Raw genomic sequence first — 17,266 nt, 5'->3', positions numbered from 1 at the left:
GAGGGTCTGTGCAGCAGCAGCTCACTTACACTTCAAATGCTGAAATGTAATTATAGATAAGTGTTTCTGTTGTGTGAGCTGTATTTCACCCTATAGCACCTCTGCCCTGTCTCCTACTAATACATCCATATCCAAACATCAGTGATCAACGACATGTAGCACAAAGGCTAAAATGGTCACTTAGCGAGTGAAAAGTGAAACTGTGGAGGTTCAGAAGGTCAACATTAACATTACTTCCAATACCAGCAGGTCAGCTTGAAGGCCAGAGTCAAGCTTTCAGTTTGAATTACTGTTTTTATGTAGCCTGAGTGTCTCTGAAAACCCTGTGTACACATTTTTTGCCAGTTGGTATTGAATGAGACTTTTTTTTTTTGCAATGGAATTAATTCATTGCACACAAACAGTCCAACTTTTCCTTTGCAATTTATACACTCTTTATAGTTTGAATTACATTAGGCTGGACTGGGTTGGCACAGCTCCACCTTTAAACTCTCTTTTAGTCTTTGACATTGGGCTTCTGCTACAGTGTCTCCTCCTCATCCTCAGCTGTTGCACTGGTATTAAGGACAGGCAGATTTTCTTTCAGCGAGATATCGTCCACCCGCTTCGGCCCGCTGTCCTCAGGCTCCTCGGGTATGGATGGGTCCGAGTTACTGATCACATATCCCGGGAGTGTGGCGTGCAAGCTGATCCCGGGACCTGTGCTCCGATAAACACGACTTGAAACAAGTGTGGTGGAGCGGGTGGAAGGTCCGGCCCCTGCCAGGTGGGACTGGCTGCTCGTGCTATTGTTGTTTAGGCCGACCACCACGTTGCCGTAACGGTAGCGGCCGCAGACCACCGGGCCCTCCCACTCAAAGGCCAGGTTCCAACGTGTCCATGTTTTCTTTATCTCTGTTTGGACCTGTGGGGAAGGGAATAACAAAGTCTTATTTTGAAATATTTGGGTCATTTAAATATTTGGGCAGATGCTTTTTTTTTTAGCTTGTGTAATTGTTTTCCTTTCTTTTGAGTCAGTGTAGACTGTTGGCACTTCTGTGGAGACTGTAATTCAGCCACTTAAAGGTATCAAAACTTCAGCATCTTTACAAATGATCAATATATATGAAAACAGTTGCCTTCTAGCAAACACTGACAAGTAAAACATTCCACTAAAGTCATGTTTTTGGCCATGTAGTCTAATACTATTCACCATTTAGTCTAAGCAGCTGCTGGTATCACTGTTCTGTTGAAAGCATCCTCTCTTATGGCATCCTGGTGTGGTTTTGTAGCTGCACTGAGGACAGGACAGCACTTCAGAGAGTAATAAAATCAGTACAGAACATCACCGGTACACAGCAGCCCTCTCTCCAAGTCACTTACAGATCCTGATGTCTATGCCGGGCTACAAATATAACCTCTCATCTCACCCAGGACACCACGTTTTCACCCTGCTACTACAGGTCTATTAAGACCTGCACTTCTAGATTCCTTAACGGTTTTGACCCATGTGCCATCAAGGAACAGAACTCTGTTAAGAAGTAGGACTGTTACTTAATATTGGGTAGAGTGCAATTAATCATGACTAAGTGCAATTAACTGACTATGTATTACTATTTATTTATTACTGGTGTGCTGTGTTAATATTTGTTCATTTTTTTAACTCTATAAAGTAATCTATTCTATTCTAGATCTGATTTGTTAATAGTAATAATACTAATAAACATAATATTTATACAGAATCTTTTCAAACAAAGTTACAAAGTGCTTTAAAAAAACAAACAGTGCAGATATTAAATAAAAAGAGAATAAAATAACCTAAAAGCCATAAAAACTAGACACATAACAGCACACCAAGTGTAAAAACAAACATCTTAAACACAAAAAATTAACTATAGTCAATTTTTAAAAGTAGGTTTTGGAAAATGTTTTGGAAAAGAGGACACAGAGCGTGCAGCCCTGAATCTCCTCAGGATGTCCTGTAGTCTCGAGGCCCTGATTGCAAAAGCTCTATCACCTTTGTTTGATAATTTAGACCTTGGAACAACAAGGAGGGACCCATCTAAGGATCTCAGATTCCCAGTATCCCCCCTGAAACAATATCAAGGTTTAGAACCTGTAAGCATTGTCACCAGCATCGTGTGTATTTTAAAACTCCACCACTTTAAGGCAGTACGCAATTCTGGGGAAGGATTGTTGATACTTGAACTCAACAGCCAACCCTCTAAATACACTGCAACGAAAACTACAAACTGGGAAACAACATGGCAGTAATCCATATCATGGTGCAGCTCAATTCCCTGTAGGCGAGGTTGTGAGGAGAGAGATTGGCTGGCAGAGACAGAGGTTGCAGTGCAGAGCACAAACTCTACTAGTTGCTAATTGGTTGGAATGGTGTTGCGTGGGTTGCTCTGGGCCATTTTATTTGTTGTCCACTTACAGAGATATGTTTTTTTCCCCATTGCATAAACAGAACTGGCTGTTAGTTGACTGTCAGGAGTAGTTGTAAATAACTCCTGATAATGAGTGTTCCAAACACTTTGCTGCCTTCTGTTCTCTACCAGCAGTTTGATGAGATGTTTTCTCGTAAGATAAAAACTGGTTGAAATGACAATTTTCATTTGGATAGCCAGTTTGAAAAAGCTGACTACAAAGTATATGAGATAGTGAGGGGAGACGCAGCGACAGACTAACACCATGTCAGCACTTTTCCTTCATTTGAGAGGGCAGGAACTGACAAATAGTAAGTAAGACTATCGTCTTTACTTCTTTTAGTCCCTCTTAATTATGTGTGGCAACAACTGACCCTTCCCTTAAGCCCCTCCCTTCCATGGCCACGGGTCCAATCCTACGTTAGTAACTGTAAGTAGGTGCGGGAGGCCTGTTAAGCTTTCAGAACAAGGAGAAATGGCGAAACAGTGTGCTTGTGGAATCTGCAAGTCTGACAGCAGATATCCTCAAAGTTTAGAGGGGGGTGTCATATTTCTTTTCGTTTTTCTGAAGCCAAAAACTCAAAAGGAGAGATGTTGGACATGGATTGAAAACTATGGAAGACCTCACTTGCAGCTTAATCCATCGAAGATCAACAAAAAAGTAAGATGCTAACTAAGCTAGCTAGCTTTAAACAAAATGAAAAAGTGGGATAATTAAGTTTAACTAGCAACAGGCCAAAACCTAGGCCTATTAGATAATAGTTAGAAGGAGTCATAATTAAACATATATTGACTTACCCTGCTGTGCAAGAACATTGTTGTTCATGTATATGATTGTCCTTAACATGATTTGTCAAGATGTGGGGTGCCTGACGCTTGCATTGGGACCAGTGAGCCTTAGCCTCGATTTTTGTGCCCTCTTCATTCTCAACACTCCGCTGACAAATTATATTCCGGATCTAGCTTTCAAATGCATATTGTAGTCGATTCTGTCAACTTGTCTCTGATATTTAGGAACAATTTTTCCAGAAATTTGCTTTTATTTCCCTTGGAACATCTCTCACTGTTATAGTTGAAAATAATAGTATTTAAATGCCGGTGCCAAAGCTTGACAGACGTAGCAACAGTAACCAAGTGGGTGGGACTTAGCGAGGGGTCAGATGTGCTGTTTTAGTGCCTATGATTAACTTTAAATACAACTGAGGTTTATATTGTGCTTTGTTTGTAACTTGTATTTATTTGCTTCAGTCTCGCAGTGTTTGAGCATTTTCTTGTGATCGATACCTTTAAGAAAAAACAATCCACTCACCTCTCCGTTGCAGAAGCAATAGATGATGGACACAAAGAAACCCTGAAGGAAATAAATTGCCATTAAAATGATGGGCAGGTAACACAGTGGGAGCCAAGTCTGAAAGAGCAAAGGTTAGGCTATTTACAGCAGGACAATCACAAGAATTCATTAAATGTGTTTTCTGAGTAAAATACAGGTGCTATCTTTTATCAATAGAAGAGAAAAATCTCTTTGCCTCAAATAGAGCTTATCTAGTTAAAAAAAAGATGCTATATCTCTGGGTGGTCTGGCCTCATTCCACACGTGCCCCTGCTTCCCGCTATGGTAACAGGTTGTGAGCGATGTTTTTGTGAAAATGCTGGGAACATGTGTGCTCATATGTGTGTGTTTTTGCACTCATGTGTGTGTGTGTGTGTGTGTGTGTGTGTGTGTGTGTGTGTGTGAGTGTCTTGCAGCACATCTGTGCTGGCGCCTTAATAAGCAATGTTCTTTGAAAGGAAGAACAGCCTCCAGACGTGTTCATTAGAATGTAGTTTTATCATCACACTGGTTCTTTTTAAAATTAGATATGTTCTAAAAAAGTTATTTTTAGGAGTTTAAAAACACATAAGAACCACATGTTCTTGACATTATTATCACATTAGTATCATAGAAGTAGTTAAAAACCACTTTGTGTCAGCTAGCTGTGTAATTCATGCGGGTTCAGACCAAGGCCACAGGCAGGTCATCTGTGGCTTTATTATTATGACCCTTCAGGTATTTTAATATTCAGATTATATTTATCTCACTGACAACATCAAAAAAATATAGTGATAAGTAGCATGGTGAAAACTATCGATCTCATCCAGTCAGGAGCACTTTATCACCAGGAGTGAAATGTATAAAGGTGAAGAAACAATAAAGGCACCATGCATACGCAGTCTTTTGTCAGATTTATAAAACTCCATGTGCATCTCTTCTCAGTTTTTCTTATAATATATATCTGAACCACCCAGAAATTAAAATTGTGAGAGGTCAGCACTTTGCCCCCTGGGGCTTTGAATTAGCACAGGTAACCATGGCTTCAATGAATATCCATAGGAACCTGAAGTTATAAGATATGCGATTCTAATGGTTTAAATTGCATCTAATGGAAACATCATAATCATCATAATGGCAACGATGGATTGTGAGAACATTTGCTCAAGATGGAACAAAATCAATGCTTGTCAAACATGTTGACACAATGTAAACATAGAGAAGAATTATTGTTAAATATAGATTACATCCTTACAAAACATAGTGAAAGAAAAAAGTAATAAATTGTCAAACTCACACTTTTTAATTGTATTTTGTCAACTTGAAACTCAACACTTACAGCACAAAAGCCTGTGAATAGGTTACTGATGGTGTGAAAGATGGATACATTCTTACCGCATAGAGTTTAAATATATTCAGAAACCTGCATGGAAAGTAGGGGTGTGAAAGGTGGGCACCAGTGTAAATTGGTGTTGTATATTGTCACTGCTCCAGGAATTTTTATACATGAACAATACAGCACAAAGTGGCATGAGTAAGCAGGCTTTTGTGTGGTTTTCGTGACAGCTTTGAAGTTTATTTATTCACTTGAATCTAAGAGTTACGGTTAAAAGAGAAAAGGGTTAGAGCCTTGTTGAACTGAATGACACACTGTATGTAGTCATGAAATCCTTTTTTGTGAAGCTGATGATGTTTGTTAGTAAATCAGTTACAGCACTGCTGCAAACTTCCCAACTCCATGGGAAATTATCTCCGGTTTACCAAACACCAACACTGCTGTGAAAATCAGAAAATACATGGCTGTGCACGCACCAAGATTTAATCTTACCATCACCTTCACAGTAATTGGCACTGATGGAGAGCTGTTCTCAGTTCGTTAGTTAGTTAGTTAGTTAGTTAGTTAGTTAGTTAGTTTGTGTGTGAGAGACAGATTTGGGTGCCGATCAAAGGCAGGTGTGTCTGAGTGTGCCTCTACTATTCAGTCTACTAATACCCCATGCAGCTTACAGTGCATTGTTCTGGGTGCAGGTATGGTCTGCATGAAAGATGAAGTGAATATCTAATTCTTGAGTGCCGTGTTGCAACCTCAAGGCAGTGAAGGGCTTCATTAAGGCCAATCTGCATTTGCAGCTGACCCTTTACAACTTACAATGCAATATTTTTTTGACAATATGGGAATAGGAGAGGGAAAATTCTCGTTTCATTATTAAGTAGAAATTGCCTTTAAGGAATCATTGATATTGAAGTATCTGTTTGAGGTCCCCGGGCATTTGTGAGTGGGTGCACTTATTATTATTATCCTTAAATTAAGTTCTCATCTCTCTGTGCCTTGGATCTGCTGACAAAAAGGCTTCAGATAAATAACCAAATACTGCTGACAGCAAAGCGCTGTCTATTAGTCTGAAAATGTCTGCATGCCACTTTGTCATAGTCATTGGGACATCTACTGGTAATAAGGTGTAAGCCATTTTACTTCTAATAAATCTTCTTGGTGCAGATCACAATTAATATATTGGAATATCAGATATAATAATTAGGAGTCGTTTCCTAGCACCATTTAGCGAACACAGAAGGTGACATAACTCCTCGGTGCTGTGTCCACCGGTCTACGTCTATTTATGACAGCTTTAATTTGAAATTGCATGTGTTATGACTGGGCTTGAAACAGATCTGCTCATGCAGAGGTGGATGGATTGGTGCAGCTGGGGTTTTAAGGCACAACAGGTGCAATTTTAGTAGTTGTTTTACAACGAAATTGTGCTTTTGTTGTTTCTCTGGGCACCATCACACCTACAAGCACACAGAGTCCTTTTCTTTTACTTTATGTGCATAACACAGACCTGTCAAAAATTACATTTAGCGTAGCTGTCATTTTCAAGGAGGAGTTCTATGCGCTCCATCTGCAGTCTTCTATTTTAAGGAATTTACAACACTTAATTATGCATGGGTCAAACTGTCAGTGAACATTCATTAAGATCAATCTTTCTAAAGTAATCTAACAGAAAGGATTCATGAACCTTTGTGATTTTTACATACATACATACAGACTGTTCCATTCTTGGGTCTCTGCCCTCTTAAACACAGCGTCACAGGCATCTCAATTAGTCTATTTAAAGACTGCATAACTAGCAATCAGACATGTCCATGTCTGTCAGCCTTTGTGTGACCCCATTACTCTGTGCTCTTAAGTAGTCTTCACATGTGTCTGAAGGTGATTTATCTAACATCCATACGGTGTGAGGATCTAGTAGGAATAGAGACTAAATTCTTCCTAAAGGATGGCTGGATGATGATATTGCTCTTTTGGTCTTTGGGTGACCTACTACTCCTGCCCTTCGTTACATACCCCTGCTTAGTTTCCCTGATGGACATCGGCAGCATTTGAGGACAGCCTATAAAAGACACTGATGCTCTCTGTAAATAAGAGTATTTTTGATGCGAGGGCTGAGGTTTTCATATGGACGGTAGGGGCATGTCTTTACCATTAAAAGAACAGTGTTCCTTACTATATCTGAGCTAATAGTTTGCATTATACTGATGTGAAATTAATGATCATTTAGAATAGTTAGAGTAAGAAAGAGAGAGAGCGAGTAAGCTATAAATAGCCGTTTCTACCTGCCTCTCAGTGCAGATCTTGACAAAGAATCGTTCATAATTTACAAAATATTTAGTGCTACTTTCTCATGTGATTGCTCTGATTAATAAATATGTTCTTAGGCTTTGAAACAGTACCCTTAGTTTTTCTGTCCATATAGTGTTTTTGCATTATCACTAAGAACTTCCTACCAGTGCTTCCTAGTGCCTGTTGGTGCTTTCCTGCCAGAGGAAAAGCTATATGGAATATATACAGCTCAGAAAAATAAAATAAGAGACCACCGCAAAAATGTTTTGTTCTCTGGTTCTATTTATAGGTTTGTGTTTGTGTAAAAAAAATAAAATATGAAATAGAAAACATTCTCATTTAGGTCTTTCATTTGCAGAAAATGACAACTGGTTAATATAACCTAAAGATGCAAAGAAAAATATGTTTTTCAGACTTCGAATAATGCAAAGAAAACAAGTTAATGTTTAAACAACAGAATACTAGTTATATACGGGTTCAGAAATCAAAATGTGGGGGAATACCTGGTTTTTAATTACAGCTTTCATGCGTCTTGGCATGCTCTCTACCAGTCTTACTCTCTTGGAGTAAAAATTCAAGCAGCTCGGCTTTGTTCGATGGCTTGTGCCCATCCATCTTCCTCTTGAACACATTCAGGATGTTGTCAATGGGGTTCAGATCTGGAGATTGGGCTGGCGAGATGAGCGAGATGCTGATGAGGAACATTTGGAGTGGTCTCTTAATTCTTTCCGGAGCTGTATATTATATTGTTAAAAAACGAATGATTTGGAGAAAAACTGCTCAATTGCAGTTTTTGATATACACTGAAGGGAAAAGAAATCAAATTAGGTGGCAGTGAACAGTTTGCAGATGAGTTCGCTGAAAATGCGACTTCATTATGTTGACCGACATCTAATCTGAGTGTCCCTAAGCTCCCTGCAGTGTATTTGCTAATGCAAATGAGTTGTATATGAGTAAATCTCAGCAGACGCACAGCTCTTTAATGCTTCTTAATCTGCTGACTTTGTGCTGTAGGAACACCTATATGGTTTATATTTGCTTCCTGTTTCCTCTGGGAGCATTTCTGATTAAATGGACAAATCCTTTTTTTCCACTGCAAAATAAGAAAGCGGACTTCCAACAGTAAACTTTTCTGTAGTCCAAAAAAATATATATATATAAACATAATATAGACATATTTCTATAATGAATATTTAACTTAATTAGTGTGTAAATAGGGAATTTTAATTGGATTTGCTCAATCAGTTGTACGTTTTCCATTAAGTGCCTATTTCCTGTTTTATTCTATACATGAAACAAGGTCATTCTGAAAATGAGTTCATTACAATAGCTCAATAGTGTTTGCCAATCAAGCAAACTCTAATAATGCATGCAATAAATGCAAAGCAATGAGGTTTCATTAAGTTCATATAGGAAAGGTCACATTCACACACTTTGAAATTGCTCATTTAAAAGATGTGCAGAGAAGAATTATGACACTGGATCAATCTCATTATCCAGCTGCTTCACTTAATGATATAGAGCAATCTTGACTTTGACACTGGCAGAGTAATTTGTTGAAAGTAGTCATGCTTCCTAAAGCATGAAATGGAAGTGGGAAAGGTTACAGTGCGAGACCACAGGCTGCCATCCACAGACATTTTGCGTTTGTGTGTAAAGAAAACAGTTTACCCCATTAATGTCCACAGGGGAATTTTATGATTTCCTAACAGCACTCAAAGTACCAGCTGAGCTAAGAACAAATCCATTGAAATTTTTTCAAATTGGTCAAAGTATGAGGCCACAGCATCAGTTTTTCTTAAACAAATATTTTTGTTAGTCACAAGGGGTAGCAGGTTTTTTGATTTTTCACAAAAAAACCTCTAAACCAACAGGTTAGGAATATCACATCTTCATAATTCTTCATACACACATAGTCTAGACTCTTACAATTTATATTGAAAAATAATTTTGTGTGTATGTGTGTGTGCGTGCGTGTGTGTGCATGTGTGTGTGATTTTGCGTGTGTATGTGTGCATGTGTTTTTGTGTGTGTATGTTTGTGTGTAAATGTGTTTACTAGTGGTTGAGGCACCTGAAAGGGCTTCGGCTAATCAGACTACATTCATTCCTATGGGCCCATTAGCCATTAGCATGCATCCTTGAAATACATTGAATTGAATGGAGGCCATGTTGGAAACCTGTTTTTTTTTTACATTACAAGTTACATTTCTCTTCATTTCTTCCTAAAAGTTGATTGGAAAATATTTTTTAGGATTAATTCTTACTTGAGTCAATCTGGTATTTAAGTGCATGAGAGTTTTTGAACATGTGACCACAGGAACCTGTATTTCCAGTGGGTTTTCTGAAAAAAACCCAAAAAATGATCTACCCTTGTGTCTATCAACTAAAAATAGCATGTTACAGAAATGGCTGTATCTCAAAAACTACAAGGAGTTAAATCAAATGCTTGGTATCATCTGATTCAGAACAACTTAAATTGCAATAATATATGCTTGCTTTGATTCAGTTTAAGTTGGATATTTAGCATGACAAATGAATGTTGAACTTGTTTTTGAGAATTTTTTGCGTTTTTACCAATTAAGGCATGATAAATATTTAAAATCAAATCATTGTTTTGTGTAGCCACATGTAATTTTGTATTTCCACCTCCAACAGAAAAAATTCTGTGGGACTTTTCCTTAACATACTAAATTTTAGTTGGAAAAAAACCCTGAACTAACCTGATCTGTGAGTGTATGTGAACCAACCTTCATCATATGTAACTAAATTGAGAAGAAGTCAGAAAGTACCTGAAAGGAGTTGAAGAACAGCTCACAGTACATGCGGACTTCCCAGCTCAGTCCCTGCAACGTATGCGGCATCCCGACAAAGATGATGTAGTGGATGCCGAACACCAGCACTAAGACAAGGGTGGACTTCGCCAGTTTCCTATGGAGACACACGCACATGCAGAGGTGATAGGTCATTTCAGGTTCAACAAGGGGTTAAGTGTGATTGCATAAGTTAAAAATAAATCAACATGTTTGGATAAATGCATTAAGTAAAAATCCTCAGTTGCTGTTATTATCATTTAACTAATTAAAATGGTTAAAACAGTTTAAACTGATTGACTGTTTTCATTGTGCTCTGCAAAAAAGGCCGCTATTTGTGGAAAGTGCCAAACTCCACTGCCAACTGTTGAGAGTGAAAACAACAGTACACGTTATCTCAGTCTTTGGAAATCAAAATGCATGTCACAAATGTGATGCCAAACTTGTGTTAATCCCCTGCTGCTCCTGAAATTAAATTGATCATTTGCCAAGATTTGTTGTCCTCTTTTGCTAGTAATTGGCAAAACTTTGTACTTGATTAAAGGCAAAAGACTTTCAGCTGTGATTATCATGAACAATGTGGATTATCATTTTAATTTGAAGGTCTGCCCGCCAGTCACAGTTATTGAGCCAAACTGTCGGTAAAACTCATCCCAAATCTAAAATAGAGTTGTTCTCCTGGGAAAAATTGCTTGCTTGTCAAAAAAGGGGGCTTTTTGCTTCCCATGCGTGTTGTTAGGGGGGGATGTTGCCTGCTGTAGATTACATTTGGCTTGCTCAAGAGAGCCTAGATAGCTTCCCAAATTAATAGTGCATCAGGAAACTTAGCTACAAAAGTTTAGAACAAAATGTGTGGTCAGTCAGATTATCACTTTTATCAAACTGTGCAGCATATGCGAGAAGCGTAACAAGGTCATGTTGAGTTGGCAGGCAGTTTGAAGCCTGGGTCGTACTGATGCATATTTGAAAGAATATGTGAAGACAATGCCTCTGCAGGATTTGTGATGCACGGTCAGTTTCCAAAGGGACCTTTTGCACAAATTAGAATGAGCTTTTGGACTGCATGTACCAGGTAAAAAGGGAGGAAAATGCTATTTAAAAGGCTGTGACATTGTGTGTTGCTGTTCAAGTGGATATTTTTACTGTTATGTCATGCTAATCCTTGCACGCACTTGTTTAGATATTAGATACATACTGCCAAACAATAATGACTGAACATATTATTTTAGAGTTTGTGGAGGATAAGGATACAACAACTTTTCAATCAAACAGTTGCAGGCACAAACATATGCAAGAGCCACTGTGATAAGCATCGAGTTTGCAGCATACAGAGCTGAGAAAGAAAACCTATACTGTACCGGACTAGGGTGAGCATTAAGAGGTCGTCCATGCAGCCCCCAGATGTCCAGTGGAACTTTCAAAAGTAGATCCGATGCATGAACATTGACATATGCACAGAGGGGCTAAGAGGGGATGTGGCTACCATCAGCATGGCATACAGCCTTTCCAAAAAGCTTAAAGTCATCATCTCTATCAATATCACTATCTATCGCTGAATGAGGAAACACAATGGTGATTGAGCCTATGGCCCACTGATGAAAGCCTTTGCATTTGCAGTATATAGTATTATTACGGACTGGGTGTCTGTGGCGACATTCGCGGAAAAAATCACAAGTGGCGCCCAGTTAGTGACGCGTGTTCCATCCCCCAGCAGTGGTTGGTCTGCCAGAGAGGGTAGGCGGAGCTAAGCGGCTGCTTTTCCAGTCTCTGCAAGTGTTTCGAGTAAACAGTAATCTACTTTGGCTGAACAAACAAAGAAAAGATGGATGACTACAGATACAACTTCAAAAATAGTGAAAATCCAAAGAAAAAGAAACAAATTCGACGCTCAGATGAAGGCAGACAGTCTAAAAAGGAAAGCGACCATCAGTAAGGAAAATCAAGAGTTACAACCGTAACAACGGGAGCCAACTGTAGACGTCTGGTTATATGGGACGTTGCTCCCGTAATTGCCTTTAATTGCCATAAGGTGTCGCCAAATAGAACGAAACTGAGAACTTTGAGATTATCAGTTTAAGGACCCCACTTCCTACAAGTAATTGTTTTATTCCCTATGCACTGCATACAATTGTACAATATTCTGCAAAAACGGACAATTGATGCAGCCGAAGTCAGTGCTGCTTTTGTTCAGTTCAAAGTGCCATACAGCATCAGTTTTGAAAGAGGCATGAAATCCTCATTATCCTTGACTGAGCAGCGGTTTGCAAAAGAGTGACCATATTTTTGCTGCTAAACTAGTTGACAGCTGTTTTTCCAAGTTTCTTAAACCCTTTCCAACTCCAGAACTTGTGCAGAGTAACTTTGGCCACCGGATAACGAGGAGAAGTCAGGACTGACTTCCGTAAAGCTCCCTAAAGCTTCACAATAGGAAAGGGGTCTTTGTCTCTGCTGTCATCCATCCACAACACAACTTGGGAAAGGATTTTCCAAAACTTGTCATTAAAAAGTCTGCTCAGACGTGAGGAAGAACAGACGTGCCTCATTTGTCTTCATAAGCTTTGTATTTGTGAGTGGAAAATGTTTCGTTTTTCTTGCCTCGGTTGGATGTTTGTATTTGCATTGCAATGCTTTTCAAATGTTCAGGCTGGATGTGATGGTGATGGCTTTGAGCAAAACTTCTCTGCTTCTGAACTCATTTATCCTGTGAATAATTACACTCGGGCTGTAAGGCTCTAACATACCTCCATGATAATTGTGTTTTTATGATAGGTTTCTTCTTATTGTGATAGTAGGTGCAGAAGTTTAATTAGCGGGCCATACTTTTATGTGATACAGACAGACAGACAGACAGACAGACAGACAGAAGCAGACGATTGCGAGAGGGGGAGAGAGAAACAGCAGTAGATGGTGAGGTGAACAGTGCAGCACTACACAGCATGAACTGTATCTGTATTGTGTATTTTGAGTGTCTATGAGTGAGGAATAGCCCCTTTTTAGATATTACATAAACGCACGGAACAGAAGTTCATTTTACTTTCTTCGAACTCAAGTCTATGAATGTTTAATGACAGCAGGTGTGAAGTAAATGTACTTTAATGTAATTAAGGTTCCCAGAGTGAATAAAATTAAGCTTGTTTATGTAAAAGTTGTGGGGTATGTTAGGCAGCAAGTGAATCACTTTGTTGATGTGTTGGAAGCAGGAAAAATGGGCAAATGTAAGGATGTGAGCCATTTTTACAGGGGCAAAATGTGATAGCTGGACGACTGCGTCAGAGCATCTCCAAAACTGCAGCTCTTTTGGGGTCTTCCCAGTCTGCAGTGATCAGTACCTACCAAAAGAAGTCCAAAGAAGGAAAAGAGCCACTGTAGCTCAAACCGCTGAAAAAGTTCATGCTGGGTCTAATAAAAAGGTGTCAGAACACACAGTGCATCACAGATTGTTGTGTTTGGGGCTGCCTAGCCACAGACCAGTCAGGGGGCCCATGCTGACCCCTGTTTTCTTTAACATCATGTCGATTGCTCGGTGCGTGGGAAGACATGGCACCAGGATGCACCATTTGAAGAAGGCAAGCCGGCGGAGGGAGTGTGATGCTTTGGGCAATGTTCTGCTGGGAAACCTTGGGTCCTGCCATACATGTGGTTGTTACTCTGACACGTAACCACCTGCCTAAACATTTCTGCAGATCAAGCACACCCCTTCCTGGAAATGGTATTCCCTAATGGCAGTGGCCTCTTTCAGCAGGATAATGCGCCCTGCCACACTGCAACAATGGTTCAGGACCGGGTTGTGGAACATGACAACGGGTCCAGTCTTTGAAAATGTGTATAAAAACGTGTCTTATGACATTTCTGAGCGCTCCTGGATGCAGCACGACTCAGCCGAAACACAGCAGTGAGGAAGACATGCCCGGACTCATTTACTGCACTCCGGTGATATCAGTGCTCGCCGACGGACTCTTTTTATCGTGTGTGCATCCATGAATATATAAGTTAGTTTATGTTACTCTCTGTTAGCGTCGGCTTTGGCTGCGAGTGAATCCTTTCCCCATTACTCTTAGTCTCGTGTGGTTTTGTTCTCAAATCTCGCGGAAGTTGAAGCCCAGTTCGTTTAATCAAAACCATGAGCAAGATGTACAGACTAAAAATCTGAAACCGCAAAAAAAGTTCATAAGCTGTCTAATTCACAAACAAATCGATATCGAATCGAATCGGATTGGAAATCGAATCAGGACCTTGTGAATCGGAATCGAATCGAATTGAGAAATCCTTATCGATACCCAGCCATACTTGTCATTACATAAAATATGTTAAAAGCAGGTACCTTTGTAAAAAAGTAGGAGTTAAAAAAGAGTGGAAGCATATGTGTTCATTGTTTGGAGAAAATTAGTTTTCTGTGTATGAGGTTAATGGCTTTCAACACTCAAGCTCCCATCCCCTCCACAGATGAGAGAGTCTCTTCTGTCTTGGATGCAGAAGTACAATAAAACATTTCAAACTTGTCCTTGAGGGAAAAAAAATCTGAAGAGACTTTACTCTGCTTCCTCAGCTATGTAATTACTAGACAGCAACACTGAAGTGCAGAGCATTTTTCATTCCTTTCATTCATATTTTTTTTAAGCTGATTGTTTAGGCACACTAACTCTGGGTGTCTATTTCCCAGAGTACAAAACAGCCTTTTAATATTTTAGCACCCTCAGTCAGAATCTAGTCAGCTAATCTACACAACTAAACCAAGGTGACAGATCATTTTATTTGTTCTATAAAATAGTATTTATGTACGTAGGGACTATTTCCTGGAGGTGACGAACATAAATTTAGTTTAGGTATCCTAATTGCTCTAACATTTTTTTTATTTATCTTACAGCCCTTACCAATAGGAAGGCATCCATTTGTTATTTTCCTTTACTAATAATAACAATAATAATATAACAAGAAGAAAAAGACATAGGAAAGGAAAAAGAAATGGAAGAATAAGAAAAGACTTGAGGAGGTAAAAGGAGTGATACATAGCTATGTTAAATACTTGATTCTGATTGGTCAAATGGTATTCTAAGTTCTGCTATTTCTGCAGACTGCTGCTACGAAAAACAGACCATTACAAGGGACACAGCTCTCATCACATACCCTGGAGCTTTAATCATATAAACCCACAGAAAGCAGTCCTGTTAATTTAACATCACTGTGTTTACTGCAGCAGATAAAAGAAAAGAATGGTGAAAAGCAAGAAAGGATAAAAGTCACAAAGAGCTGGAAGACATGAAAAACTGGACAAGACATGAAGTACATACTAAACAGAAAACGGTATGGGTTGTGGCAGTGTTTAAAGACGGATTAATGGAGAAGAATATGAAAGCAGACTTTGACAGTTATAATAAATAACATATCAATAATGTCCTGAGGTAACGCCTGTGTTCTCGTCCACCTTGTCTGACCATCAATGTTCAGTACATCAAACAAAAGGCTGCTGAAGCTCAGACAGCTCTCAAGTAATGGAGAGTGCTTCATTTCCTCTTTTACATTTATAAAGACCATCTGGATGGTATCCAGCAGCAGCCAGGAGCATGCAATAAAGGCACAGAGATGAGGAATCCTGAAGGGCGGCAGCTGCATATTTTTTTAAGGACGTCAGCACATATAATATTAATACGCCCTTGAAGTTCAGATGGGGACTTCTGTGACTGTCTTTATGTAATCATGCATCCTGGAAGGAGAGGAAGTGCTTTGTCGGGAACTGCATCTATTTAAACTCTGTAGGAAATGTAAGTTACTGTTACTTAAGTTAATGTTGTGCACAACCAGGGAACAGAAACAACAACACTTCAGGTAAAGGAAATTGACTGCAGGAAGGTTACCATCATCTTAAGTGGAGCAATTCTAAAAAACAACATCAACCTGATGAACTCTAAACTACCTGAGAGGAGCATAACAATGTATGTATTATTTCAACATATTTGCTTCAAGTCACTGAACTGACTTACAGCAATTCTCTGCTGACTGTTACCTTTGCATCCTCCAGTTTGTAGAGGGAACCGATGTGTATTCTGCTCCCTTCAGCTGTGACAGAAATACACTGTAGCAGCTCTAACTTGTCACATGCATTTGACCTTCACTTTACTGTTAGCATAGCAACTATTCTCAGTTGATTCTAATAAAAACATTATTTCACCCAGGCCACAAGGCTGCTAAATTACCTGCATACTTTCAATAGTGACATACAAAGAAAATAAAAATACTATATTGGACACACATTTATGTTATTTTAATTTAACAGGCTTGAATAGAAAGCCGATCCTATTAGAATGTAACCACAGCGTTAATCAGCACCAGGACAAGTTACTCATGGTACACTCAAAAGCCTCCTCACGTAACTGAACGTCTGCCTCGATCCCTACAACATTATCTGTGACTGCATCCTGTGCTTGTTTACATGCAGGTGACACACAGACTCTGCAGCACAGCGGTCAGTTCTCTATGTGCTCTGATGAAGGGCTGCACTTAAATGATACAAGGCAGACTTCTCTTGTAGATCAGTCGTCGAAGATGACAAACGACGGCGAGTTTTCATTTTGTATTAAGCAACAAAAATGTAGAAGCCTGACGTGTTACAGGTCACGTGCTACCCAATGCATGTCCTGCGGTGTGACTACTGCATGTGTCCACATCGCAAATGAGATGGTTATGATATATTGTGCAGCCCTAGCACAAACCATGATTATTTTCCAAATTACTCGAGTTTTGGTGTGAATAACAACAGCAGAAAATAGACAACTGCAGGCGACACTCAATACCCACAGCCTCAGTCAATACTTCTCCCACTGTCAATAACCAAACAGGGACAACTAAGGAAACGTCTCACCCTAACAAGCATTAACTCCCTCTCCAAGGAAGATCTAATGCAAGAAATACATACAGAAAGACAGACAGAGTTAACGTACTGCAATCTTATCTTATCTTATCTTATCTTGCACATCCATAACCAGCCATCAATCCATCCATCCATGCTTCCATACATTATCTATACTGCTTATCCTTATCAGGGTCGCAGAGGGGCTGTCATTGGGTGAGAGGCGGGGTACACCATGGACTGATCGCCGGTCAATCACAGGGCTGAC

General features: G+C 39.4%; 1 protein-coding gene across 1 annotated transcript in view; it reads right to left on the bottom strand.

The window, feature by feature from the left end:
* Window positions 1-432: 432 nt before the first annotated feature.
* pth2ra (parathyroid hormone 2 receptor a) overlaps window positions 433-17,266 on the bottom strand; it is a 90,721-nt gene continuing 73,887 nt past the window's right edge. Inside the window, exons 12-14 of the mRNA XM_069663501.1 lie at window positions 10,134-10,272; window positions 3,721-3,762; window positions 433-904 (exon numbers count right to left, since the gene is read on the bottom strand). Of these exons, the coding sequence (XP_069519602.1) occupies window positions 521-904; window positions 3,721-3,762; window positions 10,134-10,272 (565 nt within the window). The 3' untranslated portion in view covers window positions 433-520. The remainder of the gene's footprint in view (window positions 905-3,720; window positions 3,763-10,133; window positions 10,273-17,266) is intronic.

The sequence above is a fragment of the Semicossyphus pulcher genome, unplaced genomic scaffold (genome assembly GCF_022749685.1).
Source record: "Semicossyphus pulcher isolate SPU_LCO1_2020_fin unplaced genomic scaffold, fSemPul1.0.p SCAF_15, whole genome shotgun sequence".
NCBI classification, from domain to species: domain Eukaryota; kingdom Metazoa; phylum Chordata; class Actinopteri; order Labriformes; family Labridae; genus Semicossyphus; species Semicossyphus pulcher.
Note: the sequence above shows the minus strand (reverse complement) of the source record. Positions and strands in the feature narration are given on the sequence as shown.